The sequence below is a fragment of the Penicillium diatomitis genome (assembly GCF_028827545.1).
Source record: "Penicillium diatomitis strain IBT 30728 chromosome Unknown utg000013l_segment0_segment0, whole genome shotgun sequence".
Lineage (NCBI taxonomy): Eukaryota > Fungi > Ascomycota > Eurotiomycetes > Eurotiales > Aspergillaceae > Penicillium > Penicillium diatomitis.
Window position 1 is genome coordinate 107,097 of NW_026623185.1, and position 17,541 is coordinate 124,637.

The 17,541-nt window shown below is 48.1% G+C and overlaps 5 protein-coding genes across 5 annotated transcripts; 3 read left to right on the top strand and 2 right to left on the bottom strand.

Moving 5' to 3' along the window:
• Positions 1-1,325: 1,325 nt before the first annotated feature.
• N7539_008495 (retrotransposon gag protein) lies at positions 1,326-2,412 on the top strand (the record flags this gene model as incomplete). The annotated part of the gene is made up of 2 exons (XM_056938090.1): positions 1,326-2,231; positions 2,311-2,412. The coding sequence occupies 2 exons, from the start codon at positions 1,326-1,328 to the stop codon at positions 2,410-2,412; spliced, it is 1,008 nt and encodes a 335-aa protein (XP_056786472.1).
• Positions 2,413-8,543: 6,131 nt separating this feature from the next.
• Positions 8,544-10,130, bottom strand: N7539_008496 (uncharacterized protein; the record flags this gene model as incomplete). Its single annotated transcript, XM_056938091.1, has 6 exons — positions 8,544-8,785; positions 8,832-9,431; positions 9,556-9,671; positions 9,776-9,793; positions 9,847-9,966; positions 10,090-10,130. The coding sequence occupies 6 exons, from the start codon at positions 10,128-10,130 to the stop codon at positions 8,544-8,546; spliced, it is 1,137 nt and encodes a 378-aa protein (XP_056786473.1).
• Positions 10,131-11,045: 915 nt separating this feature from the next.
• On the top strand, positions 11,046-11,661 carry N7539_008497 (uncharacterized protein; the record flags this gene model as incomplete). Its single annotated transcript, XM_056938092.1, has 2 exons — positions 11,046-11,542; positions 11,601-11,661. The coding sequence occupies 2 exons, from the start codon at positions 11,046-11,048 to the stop codon at positions 11,659-11,661; spliced, it is 558 nt and encodes a 185-aa protein (XP_056786474.1).
• Positions 11,662-12,070: 409 nt separating this feature from the next.
• Positions 12,071-12,820, top strand: N7539_008498 (uncharacterized protein; the record flags this gene model as incomplete). The annotated part of the gene is made up of 1 exon (XM_056938093.1): positions 12,071-12,820. One exon carries the CDS (start codon positions 12,071-12,073, stop codon positions 12,818-12,820), a length of 750 nt encoding a protein of 249 aa, XP_056786475.1.
• A 2,594-nt stretch (positions 12,821-15,414) lies between these two features.
• On the bottom strand, positions 15,415-16,296 carry N7539_008499 (putative HAD superfamily hydrolase; the record flags this gene model as incomplete). Its single annotated transcript, XM_056938094.1, has 2 exons — positions 15,415-16,216; positions 16,277-16,296. The coding sequence occupies 2 exons, from the start codon at positions 16,294-16,296 to the stop codon at positions 15,415-15,417; spliced, it is 822 nt and encodes a 273-aa protein (XP_056786476.1).
• Positions 16,297-17,541: the final 1,245 nt, after the last annotated feature.

Here is a 17,541-nt window from a genome sequence, read left to right on the forward strand (position 1 = left end):
TTGTAAAATATTGGTAGGTAGATTTTTAAGAATACTGTGGTCGTAGTCATGCCACGGAGGAGAACCGAATTTAAATACCTACTTCCTTCTGAGAGGATATATATATCATTATAGTAAGCTCTGTAACACCTTTGATAGTGGTAAAACGTACCGAGACTAGAGAGGCCTGGACTATCTGGCCTCTAGTTATCCCCTAAGATTGAATATTTCATCATGATACTCTGTAAGTCATATGATTTTCCCTCTGACGTAAATATTGATCGAAGCGAAAATAGGTTATGAGTCTAAAAACTCATTGATTCAATTAAGCGTTATAATCGCCGTAAACGGAAGAATCCGCCGCTGCTTCCGAGAGTATGTGTAGCATACCTATTCTACTTTTTAAAAAAACTACTTTGATAAGGTAGTTGGACTTGACCGCTAAGGAAGAGATGGTACGTAGCAGTCAGATTGGCATAAAGACTAATTCTTAGGGAACCCTATCGGTCCCCTACCATATATTTATCTTATAGTTCTCATCTCTCGTAGGGACACTCTAGGTCCCTCTTTCCTTGGAGGACTTTGGTCAACCGATCGAGTAGCGGTGTGGAGGAGAGACCGGAGAGGTCCAAAACCTTCAGCTGGATCGTGCAGGATGTGCCAGAGGTACGCGCCAAGTAGGTCGATCAGAAGTGTTACCACTGAGTGAAACCCCTACCTGTAGAATAGATTATATTTTAAGTAAACTGTGAAAGTACTCAAGGTAGTAAATAAGTAACAATATATAACTAATTACGATAATAAGTGTCCGTATATATCTAGTCCTTCCTCTAGCTGTGAAGGGCTGTTGTAACGGGCCAGAGCCCGGTGGTTAACCATATGCCATGGCTTTCCGGATACCGCCTTAGCAGAAGGGGGTCCGAGCGAGGTTCTAGTGGGTCCTACCCGAGGACGCCCTTAAGGACTGCGACCGACTCCTACCCCTTCTTCCTTCTTTCCTTAAGATTGTTGAAAACAGCATGTTGGCCTAGTACAATTGAATCAATTCTGCTACAGCCCTTCACATTCAACAATCTTCCTTCTATATCAAGAAGTACCATTGGCCACAAGCAAGTCCTAGGGAGTCGACCCAGGCACCTTCATTGGAAACGTATTGGTCACGCCCCTGAATCGACTGCGGTTCAACGGCGTGTCTACATTGGAACGGAAACCTAGCGCATAACTCTTTAGCGCTCAAGACGCATCGGAAAGCCCTAGAAGATACCTATTCCTAGGCACACCAGAAGATTGGAACATTAGAACGCTACCGAATCCCCACCGGTTAGTACACAATACACCTGGTTACCATGAACTACCAGGAGCAGCAGGAGGCCCCGCCCGCGTGGGCGCAGGCGATGATGCAACAAATAGAAGAGGGTCAGCGCGCGCAGCAGCAGCAGCGTACCGCCGCTCAAGACGAAAGAATTCGTCAACTTGAAAATATACTGGCTAGGCAGACGGCAAACTCTCCGACCCTGGGAAGCGTCACTGAAACGACCACGGAACCAACGCCAAACCCCGCCGAATCGATTTCGACCACCGCACGAAGATTGAGGCCCCGACTCCCGGACCCGCCATTCTTCGCTGGGAACGTCAACGACTGGGGCACTTGGCGGATCACGATAGAAAATAAGCTAGCAGTCGACGGTGCAGCGATCGGGTCTAGGCAGGACCAATTCATGTATATCTTCTCACGCCTTGAGAAGCTTGCATGGAAGAATACCGGAACGTATGTGAAACACTCGCGAGACACAGCCGGTCCCGACGATCTACTCGCGTATCTTGAGGGCATATATGGAGATCCGAACGCGCAATCGCGGGCGGCAAGAAGGCTATATCAGATAAAGCAGACAAACCGGCAGCCGTTTACACGATTCCTACCAAAGCTTGAAAAGGAATTCGCTGACGCCGGAGCTATCAATTGGCCGGACGAAGCTAGACGACAGATTCTATTAGGCGCGTTGAACGAAGAGATGAGCGTCGCGCTAATGAATCGCGGTATTCCCGCTACCTATTCGGGACTGATTAGCCGCCTGCATGAAATTACGACCGACATGGACGCTCTGAATCTGGGTAAGAGTCGATCTAATAAATCACCTCGTCGTCAACAGAGGAACCTGGATGAGATGGATTGGTCTCCTACTATCGACGTTAATCGTATTAATCCTCGAGGGAACCGCCCTCGAAAAGGTGTCGAGAAGCAGGCGAAATGGGTCAGTCACGAAGAGTTGACTCGACGTCGCGAGGAGGGCCTTTGCCTCCGTTGTGGTAGTGATAACCATCGCATCTCAGAGTGTTCCTATCGACCTGCCGAGCGCCCAAGTCGCGTTGCTACCGGTCAAACAAAGAAGGACCGAAAGGTTCACGATCCTATGGCGAAACGTAGCCGAGTGAAGAAGACACAGGCAGCGCCAGAGGGAAATGAAACGGAACCCATGGGAGGAGAGACCGATTCCTCGGTCACCGAGAGCGAGTCGGAAAACGAGTAGCTCCTGTTCCCAGTCGCGAGCAGGAGCAGGAGGGGATCAAGAGACTTTTAGAAGACGAATCACCACCGTTTCTCTTAGATGTCAGAGTGAATGGAATTCAGTTCGCAAAGGCCCTAGTCGACCAGGGCTGTCAAAGTTTTGCAACTGTAAACGGTGAACTCGTCAAATCTCTCGATCTCCCGCGCATTCGAATCCGTACCCGTGTGCTTGACGGAGTAGTAGCGAATCAAGGACGAATCACGCACGTTACGTACTTCGACGCCGATATCCATGGCCATCAACAGCACCGCGTGTTCGCATATATTATCGAGAACCAGATAGATGATATCATACTTGGAAACCCATGGATACGGGACGTGAATGGGACATATTCGGCAAGGAAGGGCTATCTCGATATCTTCGACAAAGATGGTCGCCGAACGCGCTGTTGGAATAGGCGGGACCCATCAATCGGACCCCCTGGATTGAAGACTTTGCGAGTGAACAAGGTATCAGCTCAGTCGGTTCGACAGCTGTTCGACAGCGCTTCGGAGCCGGAACGGCTGAGGATTGGAAAGGTTACATTGAACGACATCGACAAAGCGTTGCAACCAAAAAAGCACATTGATCCGAAAGAAAAGCTACCAAAGCATTATTGGAAATGGCTCAAAGTTTTCAGTCAGCAGTTAGCTGAGAAACTACCGCCACATCGCCCAGGAATCGATCACAAAATACCACTGAAACGCGACCGAAACGGCAACGAAGAGACACCTCCTTATGGACCCTTATACGGCATGAACAAGGAGGAGTTGCTATATTTACGCAAAACGATAACCGACCTATTAGGCAAGAATTTTATACGTGTTAGCAACTCACCCGCCGCGGCTCCAGTCCTCCTGGTGCGTAAGCCAGGCGGAGGTGTACGATTCTGTGTCGACTATCGAGGATTGAACGAATTAAGCGTGAAAGACCGATATCCACTGCCACTAATCCGCGAAACCCTTAGGAATATAGCTAAGGCCAGGTGGTTCACGAAGCTCGATGTGATTGCGGCATTCCATAAAATTCGAATCGCGTCAGGCGAAGAGTGGAAGACGGCGTTTCGAACCCGATACGGTCTCTATGAGTGGAATGTTACCCCCTTTGGTCTTACCGGAGCGCCAGCAACCTTCCAACGTTTTATCAACCAGGTATTGCAACAATATCTTGACGACTTTGTATCGGCCTATGTCGACGACATTATCATCTACTCGAACGGATCACTATCCGATCACCGCCGAAAAGTAGGCAAAGTGCTGCAGAAGCTCAAGGAAGCCGGGCTGCAATGTGACATTGCAAAGTCAGAGTTCGAACAGAACACCGTCAAATACCTTGGATTTATAATCCGCGCTGGAGAAGGTATTCATGTGGACCCTAAGAAGGTTGAAGCCATTCGAGCATGGGAGGCCCCAAAGACAGTTCGTGAAGTGCGGGGGTTCCTAGGATTCGCCAACTTTTATCGGTCGTTTATCCCCCGATTCGCTACCTTGTCGGCCCCGTTGACCAGGTTAACAAAGAAGGACACCACGTTCCAATGGGACGACGGGTGTCAGCAGGCCTTCAACGAATTAAAAGAACGCTTCGTCAACGCACCGATCCTAGCTCACTTCGAAGAAGGCAGGGAAACGGTGCTGGAAGCAGATGCATCAGGATGGGCTACTGGAGCGGTGTTATCCCAGCGACAGGATAACGATAGATTGGCTCCATGCGCGTATATCTCACAGAAGTTTACCCCAGCCGAGTCAAACTACAAGATCTACGATAAGGAGCTCTTGGCGATAATTCGCGCCTTACGGGAGTGGAGACCCGAGTTGAAGATGGTTCCTCGATTCACTATCATAACGGACCATAAAAACCTGCGTTACTTCAATAAGGCGAGGCACCTCTCAGAGCGGCAGATGCGATGGGCAGACCTGTTAAGTGAATTTGACTTCACGCTACAATACCGGCCAGGGCGATATGCAACTCGCCCTGATGCACTCTCTCGACGTGGTCAGGATATGCCACAAAGTTTCAAAGATGAAAGGCTATCGAATCGGTTGCGAAAGATATTTGAAAAGGTTACGATTCGCACCGGTCGCCCCCGCATAGGCAATTTCGATGACGATGCCCTTCTGGATTTCGAACGAGGGGTCCAGATATTCGAAGAGGAGGAGCTACAACGAGAATGGCAACAGGCTCGACGAATCGATACTACCTATCAAGCGTATTCGAAGGCATTAAAGGACGGGGAACGGCGAGTCGCTGCCGAAACGAATACGAAAACCAGCCTCTCGGAGTGTCACTTGGATGAGAGAGGTTTGCTGTGTTTCAGACAAAGGATCTGGATTCCCGAAAGTGAGCCGCTACGTACCGGTATTATTCAGAAAATTCACGACTCCCATGTCACGGGTCATCCGGGGCGGGACGCTACCTATGCGATACTGTCTCGACGGTTCTTCTGGCCTGGAGCGGCGAAGGATGTAAGGAGATTCTTGCGAAACTGCACCGTGTGTGGCAGGAGCTCAGTGTGGCGCGATACGAAGCACGGGCTGTTGAAACCACTACCGATTCCTGAGCGAATCTGGGCCGATATCTCAATGGACTTCATTACCGACCTTCCTCCATCGAAAGACAATCAAGCCACGAACCTCCTGGTTATAACAGATCGACTAACAAAGGGAGTGATCTTAGTCGGCATGGTCGAAACGACAGCGGAGCGAGTAGCAAACGTATTCTTAAAGCATTTCTATATGCACCACGGGTTACCTCTCGCGATCACGAGTGATAGGGGTCCTCAATTTGTTAGCAGATTCTGGGAACTCGTCTGCGAAAAGTTATCGATTCGACGTCGACTCTCTACCGCTTTCCACCCGCAGACAGACGGGTCTACTGAACGCGCGAACCAGGAAGTGGAAAAGATCCTGCGGGCTTTCACGTCTTATGCTCAGAACGATTGGATAGAACTGTTACCAGTCGTGGCGATAGCGATCAATAATCGAGATGCCACATCGATTGGAATGTCACCATTCTTCTTCACGCATGGCTATCACGTTGATCCCATCGGCATCGAGGAAAGCAATCCCTCTATACCTAGTGGTACTGGCCCCCAGCGAGCGGGTGAAGCGTTCGTGAAACGTCTTCGAGAAGCAACCGATTGGGCACAGGCCGCTATTGCGACTGCACAAGATAGGCAGCAGGAATACGCCAACCGGTCTCGTCAGGCGGCACCGACCTACCGAGAAGGGGACAAAGTATGGTTGAACCTCAAGAATATTCGGTCCCAGCGGCATTCGAAGAAGCTTGACTGGTTACACGGGAGATATACCGTACAGGAAGTACCGTCTCCACACACTGTTCGACTGGATATGCCAACTGGTGTATACCCAGTATTCCATGTGGACCTTATACGACCTGCTGCATCGGACCCGTTACCCTCGCAAATCGTTGACGATACGCAACCTCCTCCCCTGGTAATCGATGGCGAATTGGAATACCAGGTCGAGGAAATATTGGACCATAGGGCGCGCAGAGTAGGAAAAGGGACTGGAACAGAGGTTTTAGTGAAATGGGCAGGTTATGCAGAGACTACCTGGGAACCCTTAGATTCCGTTCAAGACTGTGAGGCGCTTGATAAGTACGAAGGATGTTCCGGGCGTATTTCAACTGCGAATCGACATCGGAACGATACGGGCGCGGAGCTCGTCATATCGACTGTCAAGATGAGAAAGGGGGTACTGTAACGGGCCAGAGCCCGGTGGTTAACCATATGCCATGGCTTTCCGGATACCGCCTTAGCAGAAGGGGGTCCGAGCGAGGTTCTAGTGGGTCCTACCCGAGGACGCCCTTAAGGACTGCGACCGACTCCTACCCCTTCTTCCTTCTTTCCTTAAGATTGTTGAAAACAGCATGTTGGCCTAGTACAATTGAATCAATTCTGCTACAGCCCTTCACAGCTGTAGCGGAATTGATTCAATTGCACTAGGCCACTATGCTGTTTACAACAATCTCGAGGAACGAAAGAAGAAAGGATAGGAGTAGTCGCGTTCCTGAAGAGTGTCGATCCTTTATATTAAGGGGTCTGTATCGCAGGACAGAGAACCTGTTGGCTAGGCAGAGAGTCCAAGTCCATAGGGTCTGATTTCAAAGACTGAATCTTGGAGTCCGGGTAGACTCTGCTAGTTTCCACAATATATATATGGGGTTCCCGTGCACCGAGTCCCTATAACCCCACATGATGTCTTCAATGAGGGTTGTTACCCTAAGGCGGCGCGGGGTCGATTCGATCGTGAATCGTCCCGAGTCACCATATATGACTCGCGCCGTGATACTTATGCATAAAATCCTCTACAACCTAGTGATGGAATCGCTCGGAATCCCCTACCACGACGATATCTGAAGAGGCTATGGCATATGGTTTACCACCGGGCTCTGGCCCGTCACAATAGCGCGTGGTATTTTGTATGGCCTCGTTATTGAAGTTGGTATGTAGGTAGAAAGACGCGACTTTGGATAGGGTGGCTAGGGTTGGCGGGAATTACGTTAGTTTATTATTTGGGAGATTAATACATTCGATAAGATTATTGCTCTTTATTTTACGACTACCGACTTTACAAAAGGTTCTTTGAGGCTTTTGCCACGGATTATCTTACGCCTGTGGATCCTCCCTTTCTTCGTATAATTTTAATTCGACTACATTAGTAGGTTGACTCGAATCTTAACGAAATAATCTCGTCTCTGAAATTTGTTATTACTGAATCTTTCTCCGTAACCTGTGTGTCTCTTGTATAGTAACATAGAAAGGTACGGCTGGATGTATGACAATGCCCGCGTGAATAGCTAAGCTTTGCGAAAAAGCACGGGCAGTTGAATTGCGTCTTCATGGTCATAGCGTGACCACTGGTCTCGCATCTTAAGTATTCGTGTGGTCTGCCTCTCGATACTAAGGTAGACTATAATTATTTAGAATCAAAAGCCGAGCCATACAGGAAATGTTCAAAGGAATTTGACAGAGAGAGGTCTGGTAATGGAGTCTAAAAGCATACCTGGGAAAGCAGTATGGGTACTCTCATTCCTCAAATTTATCGAGCTTAACAATCGCAATATTCATGATACGCACACGACAGTACATTATCGGACCTAAAGCTTCACTTATATCAGTATTTTCATATGATTCATTACCTCACACAAACTTTAAGTACGAGAGTCAGAATTGGATATTTAGTTGGTTATTGTCAACACAAGAGAAGCGTCTATCTCTCGAGGCAAGGTAGGTAGAGTGAGAAAACGGGCAGTAAGGGTCGGTAATAGGTCGACGCTCTGATTAATTCACGTGGATGATGCCTAAAAGTGCTTTATGGCTCATGGTCATACATACTTGAATCGCTTATTCAATGGATTAAGCACATTCCTTCGCGCTACACAGAGACGTTGCGGATCTCTCGTATTCGGCAGACATAGTTGTCGTTTTACTGCGTGTGATCGCTGCAAAGTCGGCCGCCATTCCCATCTATATCGGTGAAAGTCGATGATCAATGCCCGGCGAAGTTCTTTATTCCATAGAACATTTTCACGCCGCAAATTCTCATGAATTATTCCCAGGGCTTTGATTTCTTTGGTTAATTTGCGAATTTCCCGGTGGAGCCACGGTGTCAGCTCCATTGATGCTGTGTTTCCTTCCCCCCCCCCCCAGCTCATCACAAGCATATGACGAATCTCTCCAGCTCCATGAAGAAAATAAATTTTCGCCAAGTCGATCGTGCCAAGAAAAACAGGCACAGCAGACCCTTGGGCCTTCCGCAGAATTTGGTATACCTGCGCTTCGCGGGAGACTTCTTTCCACAGCCACGATGTGGTTCCTTTTCCAATAACGGTGTAGCCATATTCAACGCAAGTGAGTTTGAAAGGTGCACCGTATGCCCCGCAACCTCCGGGGTGTGCATCGATCAATCTTTTCGTCTAATTGTGCTTTGAGTAAACGCACCAAATCTTCCGAAGTAATCCGATGTTGGCGATCACCTTTGTTTCGACGATGGGGCATCACATTTGGGCAGTGATCGTCAAGAGCATCGCCGGACTGCAGTCCAAGTATACATCGCTGGGTGCAAAATTGCGCATCACGGAGGCGAGACTGGTGGTCTTGAGTATTGCCAGTCTCGCGTTGACGAGCTGCTCGTTGGGCAGACGGAGAAGAGGTGACTTGGCTGAAGCCGCGTTTGCGCCCTGTCGCTTGGTTTGAGTCGGAGCCGGACGACTCCGGTGACTGCGAACGATGTTAAGGGCTAAGTGGCGTACATCTTGCTTGAGATCTTGCGGGCACTCGGCGACCATATTCCGTGGGCGACTTGAGTGGAGAAGACGACGGTTGGTAGTCGGAGGAGGTCAGCTCGGGACTTGAGGTATTTTCGGAGTGCGGAGGAGTTTTCCGTAGCTCTTCCTCGGGAATCAAAGAGCGAGCATGGTCGAAGCTGGATTCCCAAACATGAAGTTGCGATCGCGCAGAATTCCGCCACTCTTGGTCACGGATGGGAGAATGAAAACTTCGTAAGCAATGGCACAACACCCTGGCGACGGAAGTTTTCGGTTGCCGCAGATTCAGCAAATCCTCTCCGTTGATCTCAGTGTGAGGTTCACAAAAGTGATATAATAAGGTAGCCGGATCATTGTACGGCACATGGAGGACTCGAGCAAGGCCGTTCGTTAAAATAGCATCCGCACGACCTTCTTCAATCATAACATCATATGCCTGGACTATAGCTGAGTCAACTAGCCGTTCCGCATTGTATCTGAGTTTCTCCACAGGGTCCGTAGGCACTGTGTTGCATTTGAATATCTCTTCCCACAATTCCATAGGTCGCAATCCTGCCCAGAGAGTCTCAACGGAGAGTTTATGCGGCGGCTTATATTCCACGGTCAGGAGAATTAGTGCTGCCGTCCACACGGTGAATGCAAAATTGATCGGGCCGCGGACGGCGTAAATTGGGAGGATGATTTGTGTCTAATACAACCTGGCTTTCGGTCAACGTGTTGGTGTAATTATCGGACCAAATACCATCACCAAGCATAAACTCCTCTCGGGCAGCTGGGATCTTGCATAGCTCTGAGATGATATCGCGGACATGGTCTTCTACAGCAATCCGCTCGTATGTTTCGAGACCTTGTTCACTGCTGATAGGTCGAAGAGCGAATCGCCTAGCAAGCTCTTCAAGTGCAATCAGGGGAGGGAATAATTGCGCTCGGGATTCTTCAGTAGGTTGTAGGTAAGCGCATACCCGATCGTAGATGGCTTGCTATTGACGGACACAGTCCGTCTATGGACGCAGTCGGGTCGGGCAATGTTTACCCTTGGGAAGGGGTATCGTCCCGGTGGTTGAGCGGGACGGCGTTGCGACTTTCAGTGGTCGGGAGAGAAGGTTGTGGCAGATTCACATTTGTCCGACGGGTGCGTTCTTCAATCTGGTTCCTGCGTGATTCGGCCTGTTCCTGTCGCTCTTCAGCCTGCTTCCTCCTCTCTTCTTCCTACTTCTGTTGCTCTTCGGCCTTTTTTTGTTGCTTTTCGGCTTCTTTGCTTCTCTTCTCCGCCTACAGAAAAAGAGTATTGTAACCTGGCGAGTTGTTGTCGGCCATCGATGTGTCGAGGGTCCCTCGAGACAATCGCGACAGATCTCGATGGGTGGGTACCTGATCCAAGGAGGCCGATGTCAGCTGATATCGGATGCCGGTAGAAGTATTTTCCCGAAAAATTAAAAATCATGACAATGTGCCCCTCATCAACAAAAACGCCGCAGCACTCACCAAAATTTCTCAGATTTCAAATGGACTTTGCGCCGGGGTCAAATTGGTTCACTGGATCGGTTTCTCCCGTGCTGAGTCGTGAGGATAGCATCCCTCTCACCTCGGATCGCTTGACAGCGATGTGGCAGAGATTAAAAGGACTCGCGCCTGGGATCGCTATTTCTTCAGGGTAGCGCTCTGCCGCTTCTTGAAGCCTTCGTTGTTCTTCAAAGCTGATATCGTAAATCGGTTATTATTTACTCCATCCCTTGTGGAAAAGAAGTATTCAGTAGATAGACGAATGACGCAAAGTGAAAGTAATATAGTAGGGAGGTTTATACAGCGAAGACCCAGGCGGAATTCAGATAACTTTCCGAGAGGTACGGAGGCTTGCAGCTTATCGTATAGCTCCAAGAAAATGAACTCAGGTGCTCCGCTAGCAGATGGGCTTTTCGGTATTTGTTAAGCTTTCGACTGTTTACCTTGTCTGAAAGGTCTTTTTGGATATCCTAAAGGATAATTGCAAGTATTACTGCAGAATCTATAATGCCTAGAGTGCGAATTCGCGGAAAGTCTAACTATTACTGGACAAAAATATGCTTACTTCGGATTGCCGTCTGAAGCTCCTGAACTGTGTAGACTCCGAGCTGCTTCGATGACCCGGTGGGTTCTTTTGGGTCGCTCTGGCACGGGCATCCCGTGGTGAGATTTCCACTGAGGCAAGAGCGTACCCCGAGCGCGAGAGACGACCTACGTACAAAGAAGGCTATGTTGACCCTACCACTACGAGGGTCTTCCTCTCCAGCCGTTCCATATTCCTCTGAATTCGAAGTCGATCTTGATGATTCCATGATAGATGAGGATGAGCATGATACTCGGCGGAGTAAACCTGAAGAGGTGACTGTGTGCCTCGTCTTATATTCCCTACAATTTGCTCTGAACCTCTGCCTCCGCCAGAACCACGAAGAGCACAAAGAGGTGCGGCCACGCGTCGAGCGCAGAAAAGCCACCACCCGTTTCACCGGCATGCACGAATTTGTTGCAGAAGATGATGGTGGCGTTTGCAGAATGGACTGGCAGTCCCACGGATGGATGATGGGACATCCGTACTTAGCCATTCTCGAGGCCAAGCGTGCGTTCAAATACATCCATAGTGATGACCGGACGGGAGACTGCAAACCAGTAGTGTCAAACGAGACACTTGCTCAGTATCTTGGAGAAGCGGTTATAACATGGAGAGCAAACCGAGATCTCCTAGGGCAAGAGTAAGTACCACTTTTCGCAATTGCTGCCAAGTTGTTGATTTTTGTCGGGTGTTGACAGGGAGTATACGGGCAGTGTTTTCCTTATCGCGGCAACAAATACTTTCCTCCGTTTTGACTGATAATTTTGATTTGTCATTCCGTTTTAGTCGATCAAGTTCCTCTTGCATCTCTATCAACTGCTCGGGTGATGAGACAGTTAGTGTTCGATTCACCAGGCCGCCTGGAAGCTGGGCATAACTGCACGTGACTTTTGCTCACGTCATCCTCTAACTTTGGAGCGCAATCACGTGTCCTTGACCTCATCCTCCTGGTGCTCTACGTAATTCAACTGCCTTCCCCTTGATGCTGTGTGAATTCAGGACAGGTACGGTGGTCATTTAGCAAACCTTGGTATATTTCATTCTTCATCTCATTTCACACTAATGAACAACGTTGACTAGGCTTGATCATTTCTTCACCCTCTAGAAAACGCTCTTCGAGAACTGGACACTAGCTCTCAACTCTTCCAACCGGAACCACCTACCCACCATGTCCGGCTTGGAATTAGAAATAATTCCCTCATTATCACCTAAGTCGACTGCTGCTGGTCTTCTCGTCTTGCCAGTTGAGATTCGCCACCAGATCATCAGACTGGTGCTCGCTGTGCCGCACCTCCCCATCTTTTTCCAGGATTACGGAGGTCCACTGGAGTATCGCATGCCCCTTAAGCCAGCTGCATGGCTCGCACTATTGTATACCTGTCGGCAATTATTCCATGATGCTAGGCCAATTTTATACGGTGCGAATTGCTTCACTCTCGAAGAAGTGGAAACGAGGAACCACCGGAGCAACGTTCTGGGATTGTTCATAAGAAGCATTGGATCCAATGCAGGTTTTCTGTCCAAATTGCGTATCTCTTTTCCCGCTACGGAACAAGTAGATGGCCAGCAAGGAGAAATCCGTCTCAGAGAAGACGCATTACGGAATTTGGAGCTTCTTCGGAAGGAGTGCACCGGGCTAAGAACACTGGAAGCTTCTATTTATGGCGAGAGGCGGTACCTGATTGAAGAAAATCACTCCATTTTAGATTCTGTTGGTGAAATTTTGAAGGAAATCGACTCCGAGTTTCGAAAGATCGCTTCTCTGAACACCATCATTGTTGAATACTGCAGTGAACTCCCAGACCAGTCGATCAAAAACATCTTGGATAGCCTGGATTGGACTGTCAAGGGCCCCAATCGTCAAAAAGATGAAATGGCGCTTTCCCTCTGGGCTTGGGGTTTATACTTGGGTGATTAAGCGACCAGCGGGCTAGAAAGACCTTGTCATTGCAGCTTTAACGGGACTGTAATCAAGAGCAGCCTGTGTCAGACGCACAGCGCCAGCTATCCGAGACCAATTGGCCGAATCAGTGGCGATTGAGCTTCACTGCCTGAGGAAGCAACCCTCGAAAACAGTCCAAAGGAGCATTCAAAGTCTAGCTCTGCCGTCACCGACTTTGGAACTTTGGATAAGGGATTATTCTGTCGCCACTTACTGTCAATTTAAGAAGATTTCATATACCCTTTACCACAGAACGAAAAATTGGACGTGAGGTCGTCAGGTTCACAACTAGAAGGCGGGAAGCCAAGCGACTGAGGCCCAGGCTATATCGGCAAGCCTACTTGATTACTACTCAACCTATCACACAATACCGCCGGCTTTTTATTTTGGGGTAGCAGTACCTAGCCCTCAAAAACGCCTACACCAATTTTACTGCACAGAGATATTAAGCATACCAACCAGGCGAAAGCATCTACAAAACATTGCATGACGCGATTATATTGCTTGCAGTTTTTGCGATGGAAAGCTCACAGAACTCGCGCTCTTTTAGCGACATGTTACTGATTCTTATTCGATTACCCGACCGTGACGGGGCCCTTTTGGGGAGCGTGATATCGTAACGTGAACTTCCCTTAATTATTCAGTCGATTAGAGGTAACCAATCAGGGTCAGTGTGCTAAGGATATCCCTTTTCATCAAATGTTCTATATCGAGAGCTTTTTGAAGATCTCCAAAAGTCAAGGGTGCACTTCTCTTGCAGCAAGCTAATTCATGCAGCCCTAGCGCTTTCCTTTCGTCCCGCTACGCTCATTGTATCATGCCATGCTTGGTGTCTCTACCTCGATTCTCGAAACAAAGTTTTAATAGGCCCAGAAGTTGAATCCATTCAATCACATTCAGCATAAAGATTTGAGCAGAGAATTTCGCAGGAGGTCAACTTCCTGACCAAGACACATACATTCCAAGGGCATGCCCTCATTGAGGAGCACGATCTCCGACTGGAGTCTTAATCGCTCAGAGGTCGGCTTTGCACTCATCACTTGCTGACTTTTATGAAGTTCATCAAAAACATCGCCTCAATCGCACATTGATATTAGCTAAGTGAGCTACAAACGCTTAGAGTTAGCCGCGAAATTGAATAAAAGTTTTCGCAAGGTTCGACAGGCAGGAGGTGTACATTTAGCAGCAACATACCCGGAAAACTCTTGTTGATAACCTCGTTCCCCGCTATTGTCGAGCGGTTCGGGTCTTATTGCGCTATTTTCTTTAGAATGATCCGCGCTCATGGTTAGACGAGATCGAAGTATATATCTATCGGCCTAGTGGGTTTACGGTCCCGACTCAAGTCCTCCACAAGTGCAACTTAGGTAGTATATGCTGTTTCCGCATTTGACTCAAATTTGGAAAGGTCTCTTAAGGTAAATATCTACGCATATTGGGATGTATCCTTTTATGAGCAGTCGGTACGCTCTAGGGCCCTTCATGAACATTATGAATGTCAGCGCTATCCGGTTCAATGCCAACTGCTAAGCTTCGTATTCTTTGGATCTTGTAGTGCTGAATCCCTCTCATCGCGGAATATAACCTTCTAAGAATTATTGATATTTGTATTCATTCTCGCCGTATCTGTGAGCTTGTGGTGGTAGAAGAATTCCTATGTTCGAGTGATTCTCGTGTAGCTTACTTGCCTGCGTGGCAGTTGGACCTCCCGTCTTCTATCACTAGGGCGGGGTCGAAAGTGGCATTTAGCCCATGAAGACATGGTTTTCGCCCTGAAATATAGTACTGAGCTATATCACTGAAACATTCTAGGTGGGACATTGGAGCTTTCTAGTTCCCACCTACAAATTTTTGTTCGAGACGCGAAAGTAAAGCAGTTTTATCGTTGCTACATGACACTACGTCGTAACGAATTTGTTAGTCATTCTACTGTTCCAATGAATTTGCGTAATTGGCTTAGCACGTCAAGCCAGGTTGGGATCTGTGTTATAACTCATAGAAGGACTGTGACTTCAAAACATTCACTCAATGATAAAGAATGTGATATTTCCAGATCCTCGAACTTTGTAAGCTGTATAGGACGAACATTAGCGAGTCGTATTTGGTGTACTGCTACCAACTTGACCTGGACGTCCCATGCCATCACTCCCGGTGAAAGAGATAATGGCCAAGATAAAGGCTCTCTCTACTTCATCTATCTGGGCTGGAAGTGACCCTTGGAGCTTGACGTCACCAGCCACAGCCCAAACCAGACCAGGTGCGCATGCAAAATTTGACGTGGTTGAATGTGATTTTCTTAGGTTTAGTCCGCAGCACCAAGCTTGCTTCTTATAATGAAATACTCAGGCCCGACAATTAGGCAATTAGAGAGATTTCTGAAACCAAACTTTGTTCAGTTGTATCAGCGGAAGGAAGGCAAATAAACATGATATGCGAATAAACTTTGTAGTATGTACTCAGTAGTGTACCTCAGGCACAGTTCATCTTGCACTTGTCCCACGGTCTAGGGGAGCTGGACGTTTGTATTCCTGCAAATATGTGGCAACCCCTACCAATGGTTGATAGAGCCTTCAAAATTGTATATGAAGACCGTACTTCTCGTAGTTGAATTCCGCCAGGCTTGATATCTTTTCAACCCAGTCTTCGTCAAACTCTCGTACTCCCGTGTCATCTCCTACAGATATTATCCCCATCCCTCCGGTCAAGGCGCCCTCCCGCGAAACCTGGTATTCAGTAGCCAGATCTGGATGCGGTACCCAAATGACCCTCATTCCAGCCCTGAATCCAGCCCTGAACCCAGCCAGACTATCCTCGAACACCAAGCATTCGTGGGGCAAGATGGGAGTTGCATTGATCTCTGACTGCAGCGTTTGCAATGCAACTGAGTATATGTCAGGCGCCGGCTTTCCCTGTCGTACTCGTGGGTCATCACCAAGAATACATCTGTCCCGCTGGAAGTGGTTCAATAACTGTTTCGTTTCCGGCCTCGAAATCTTCAATTCGAGGCTTTGGCTTTTGGTACTGGACGCCAATGCTAACTGGATTTTGTCCCCAAAAGCATTACATACGCGACTGAGGTTTGACAGAAGCCTCTCAGCACCTGGTAGCGGTATGCAGTTCTGGAACTTTTCTCGCATTCTGTTCTTCAATTCAAGGGTGAACTGTTCACGGGAAATAGGCACCTTCGCCCAATTGTGGAATTCACAGCTACTTGTCGAGTCTGGAACGCCCATGAGCTTGGCTCTAATTGGTGCATCGAGAGGGGGCCTCCCATATTGCTTGAGGACCTGATTCACCGCCTTCGTGACCATATCTTCGGAGTTGATGAGAAGCCCATCCAAATCAAAAATACAGGCACGGATTACAGGCAAGCTGATTGAAAGCGTTAGTCAGAATTCAGTTTCTCAGACTAACGCAAAATCCACAACATACTCTGCGTTTCCACGCACCATGACTGAGCGAGAGAATTTCACGACTTCGTTGAGTGAATAGGAGCAAGAAGCAATAATGGCGGAATAACAGCTGGTGAATGCTGACGTAGTCTACCTTTGCCCCGTCGGCTCGCGCTGGCCCCTCCTTACAGTTGGGGCGGGGTCACTTTACGTCGGAGGAAAGGTTAACCCCGGAGAATGGGGATAGTCAACTAGTTAGTTAGTTATATATTCCCGGTCGAATTAGTAATAGACTATTGTTGTTAAATGCGTCAAATTTTCAACAGTAATCTATTAGTGACTAGTTTCCTGGTCGACGAAAGGCTTCTGGGCTTTCTCAGCGCCCAGATTGTCCCCCGTTTACGTAAGAATCGGGCCTGCTTTGCTTTCTTTGATATATTGCGACCGCGGGGTGCCCATATCTATGTTCTGCAGTAAACTTAACATGAGAAGCAGATATGACCGGACTGATGGAAGCTGATAAAATACCGATCATGCTTGATATCTGATATGATTGTATATAAATCCACAATATCGACCTGCATTACGCGATGCAAAGGACGCATACGAAGAGACGGGGGAGTGGGGTCCCTGTTCAGAAATGCAATTCCCGGGCAATGCGTGATTCAGATTTCCGTATTCGAGTGAAACAGGAATATCGTATTCGAATATTTGTAAGATGCATAAACGCAAAGCTCTGTATTGGATCCAGTACTGTAGCTATCACATTTTGTGACAATCACTATTACATCCCTTTTTGACCGCTATACACGAAGCTACAGGGGTTGTCTTGTGTAGACGTGTTGCACTTGCGTTCTTGCCGAAGTAGGTGGATGACCTTCATCCGCAGTAGCGTAGCGACAACAAGTGCAGCAATGCAGTCCTGAAGGTTTACAGCGCAAAACATCTAAACACCAAGGATTTGAACTGGATAAACTTTTAATCGCTCCTCTTGGGTACTTTAGGTAGACAGCTAGCTATGACCTTTCAACTCTATTTCTGCAAAAGCACCTTTAATCGGTAAATAACATCATACGGCCTCTGGTAAAAGGTCATTCCATGGAATCCAATTAATGCTAGAGATGAAACTCACGAGCGGCCGAAAGGGGATTGTTACCTTGAACTCGGCTGTAATCATTCTTTATGCCTCACTAATCATAGCGTGCAAGTTCTGTAGGTTACCTTGTATTAAAACTTCCCACACTAACAATATATATCAAGGTTCCGCGGGCCAAGCGAGCTTACCCTCGGGCTTAAGGTTCTTGC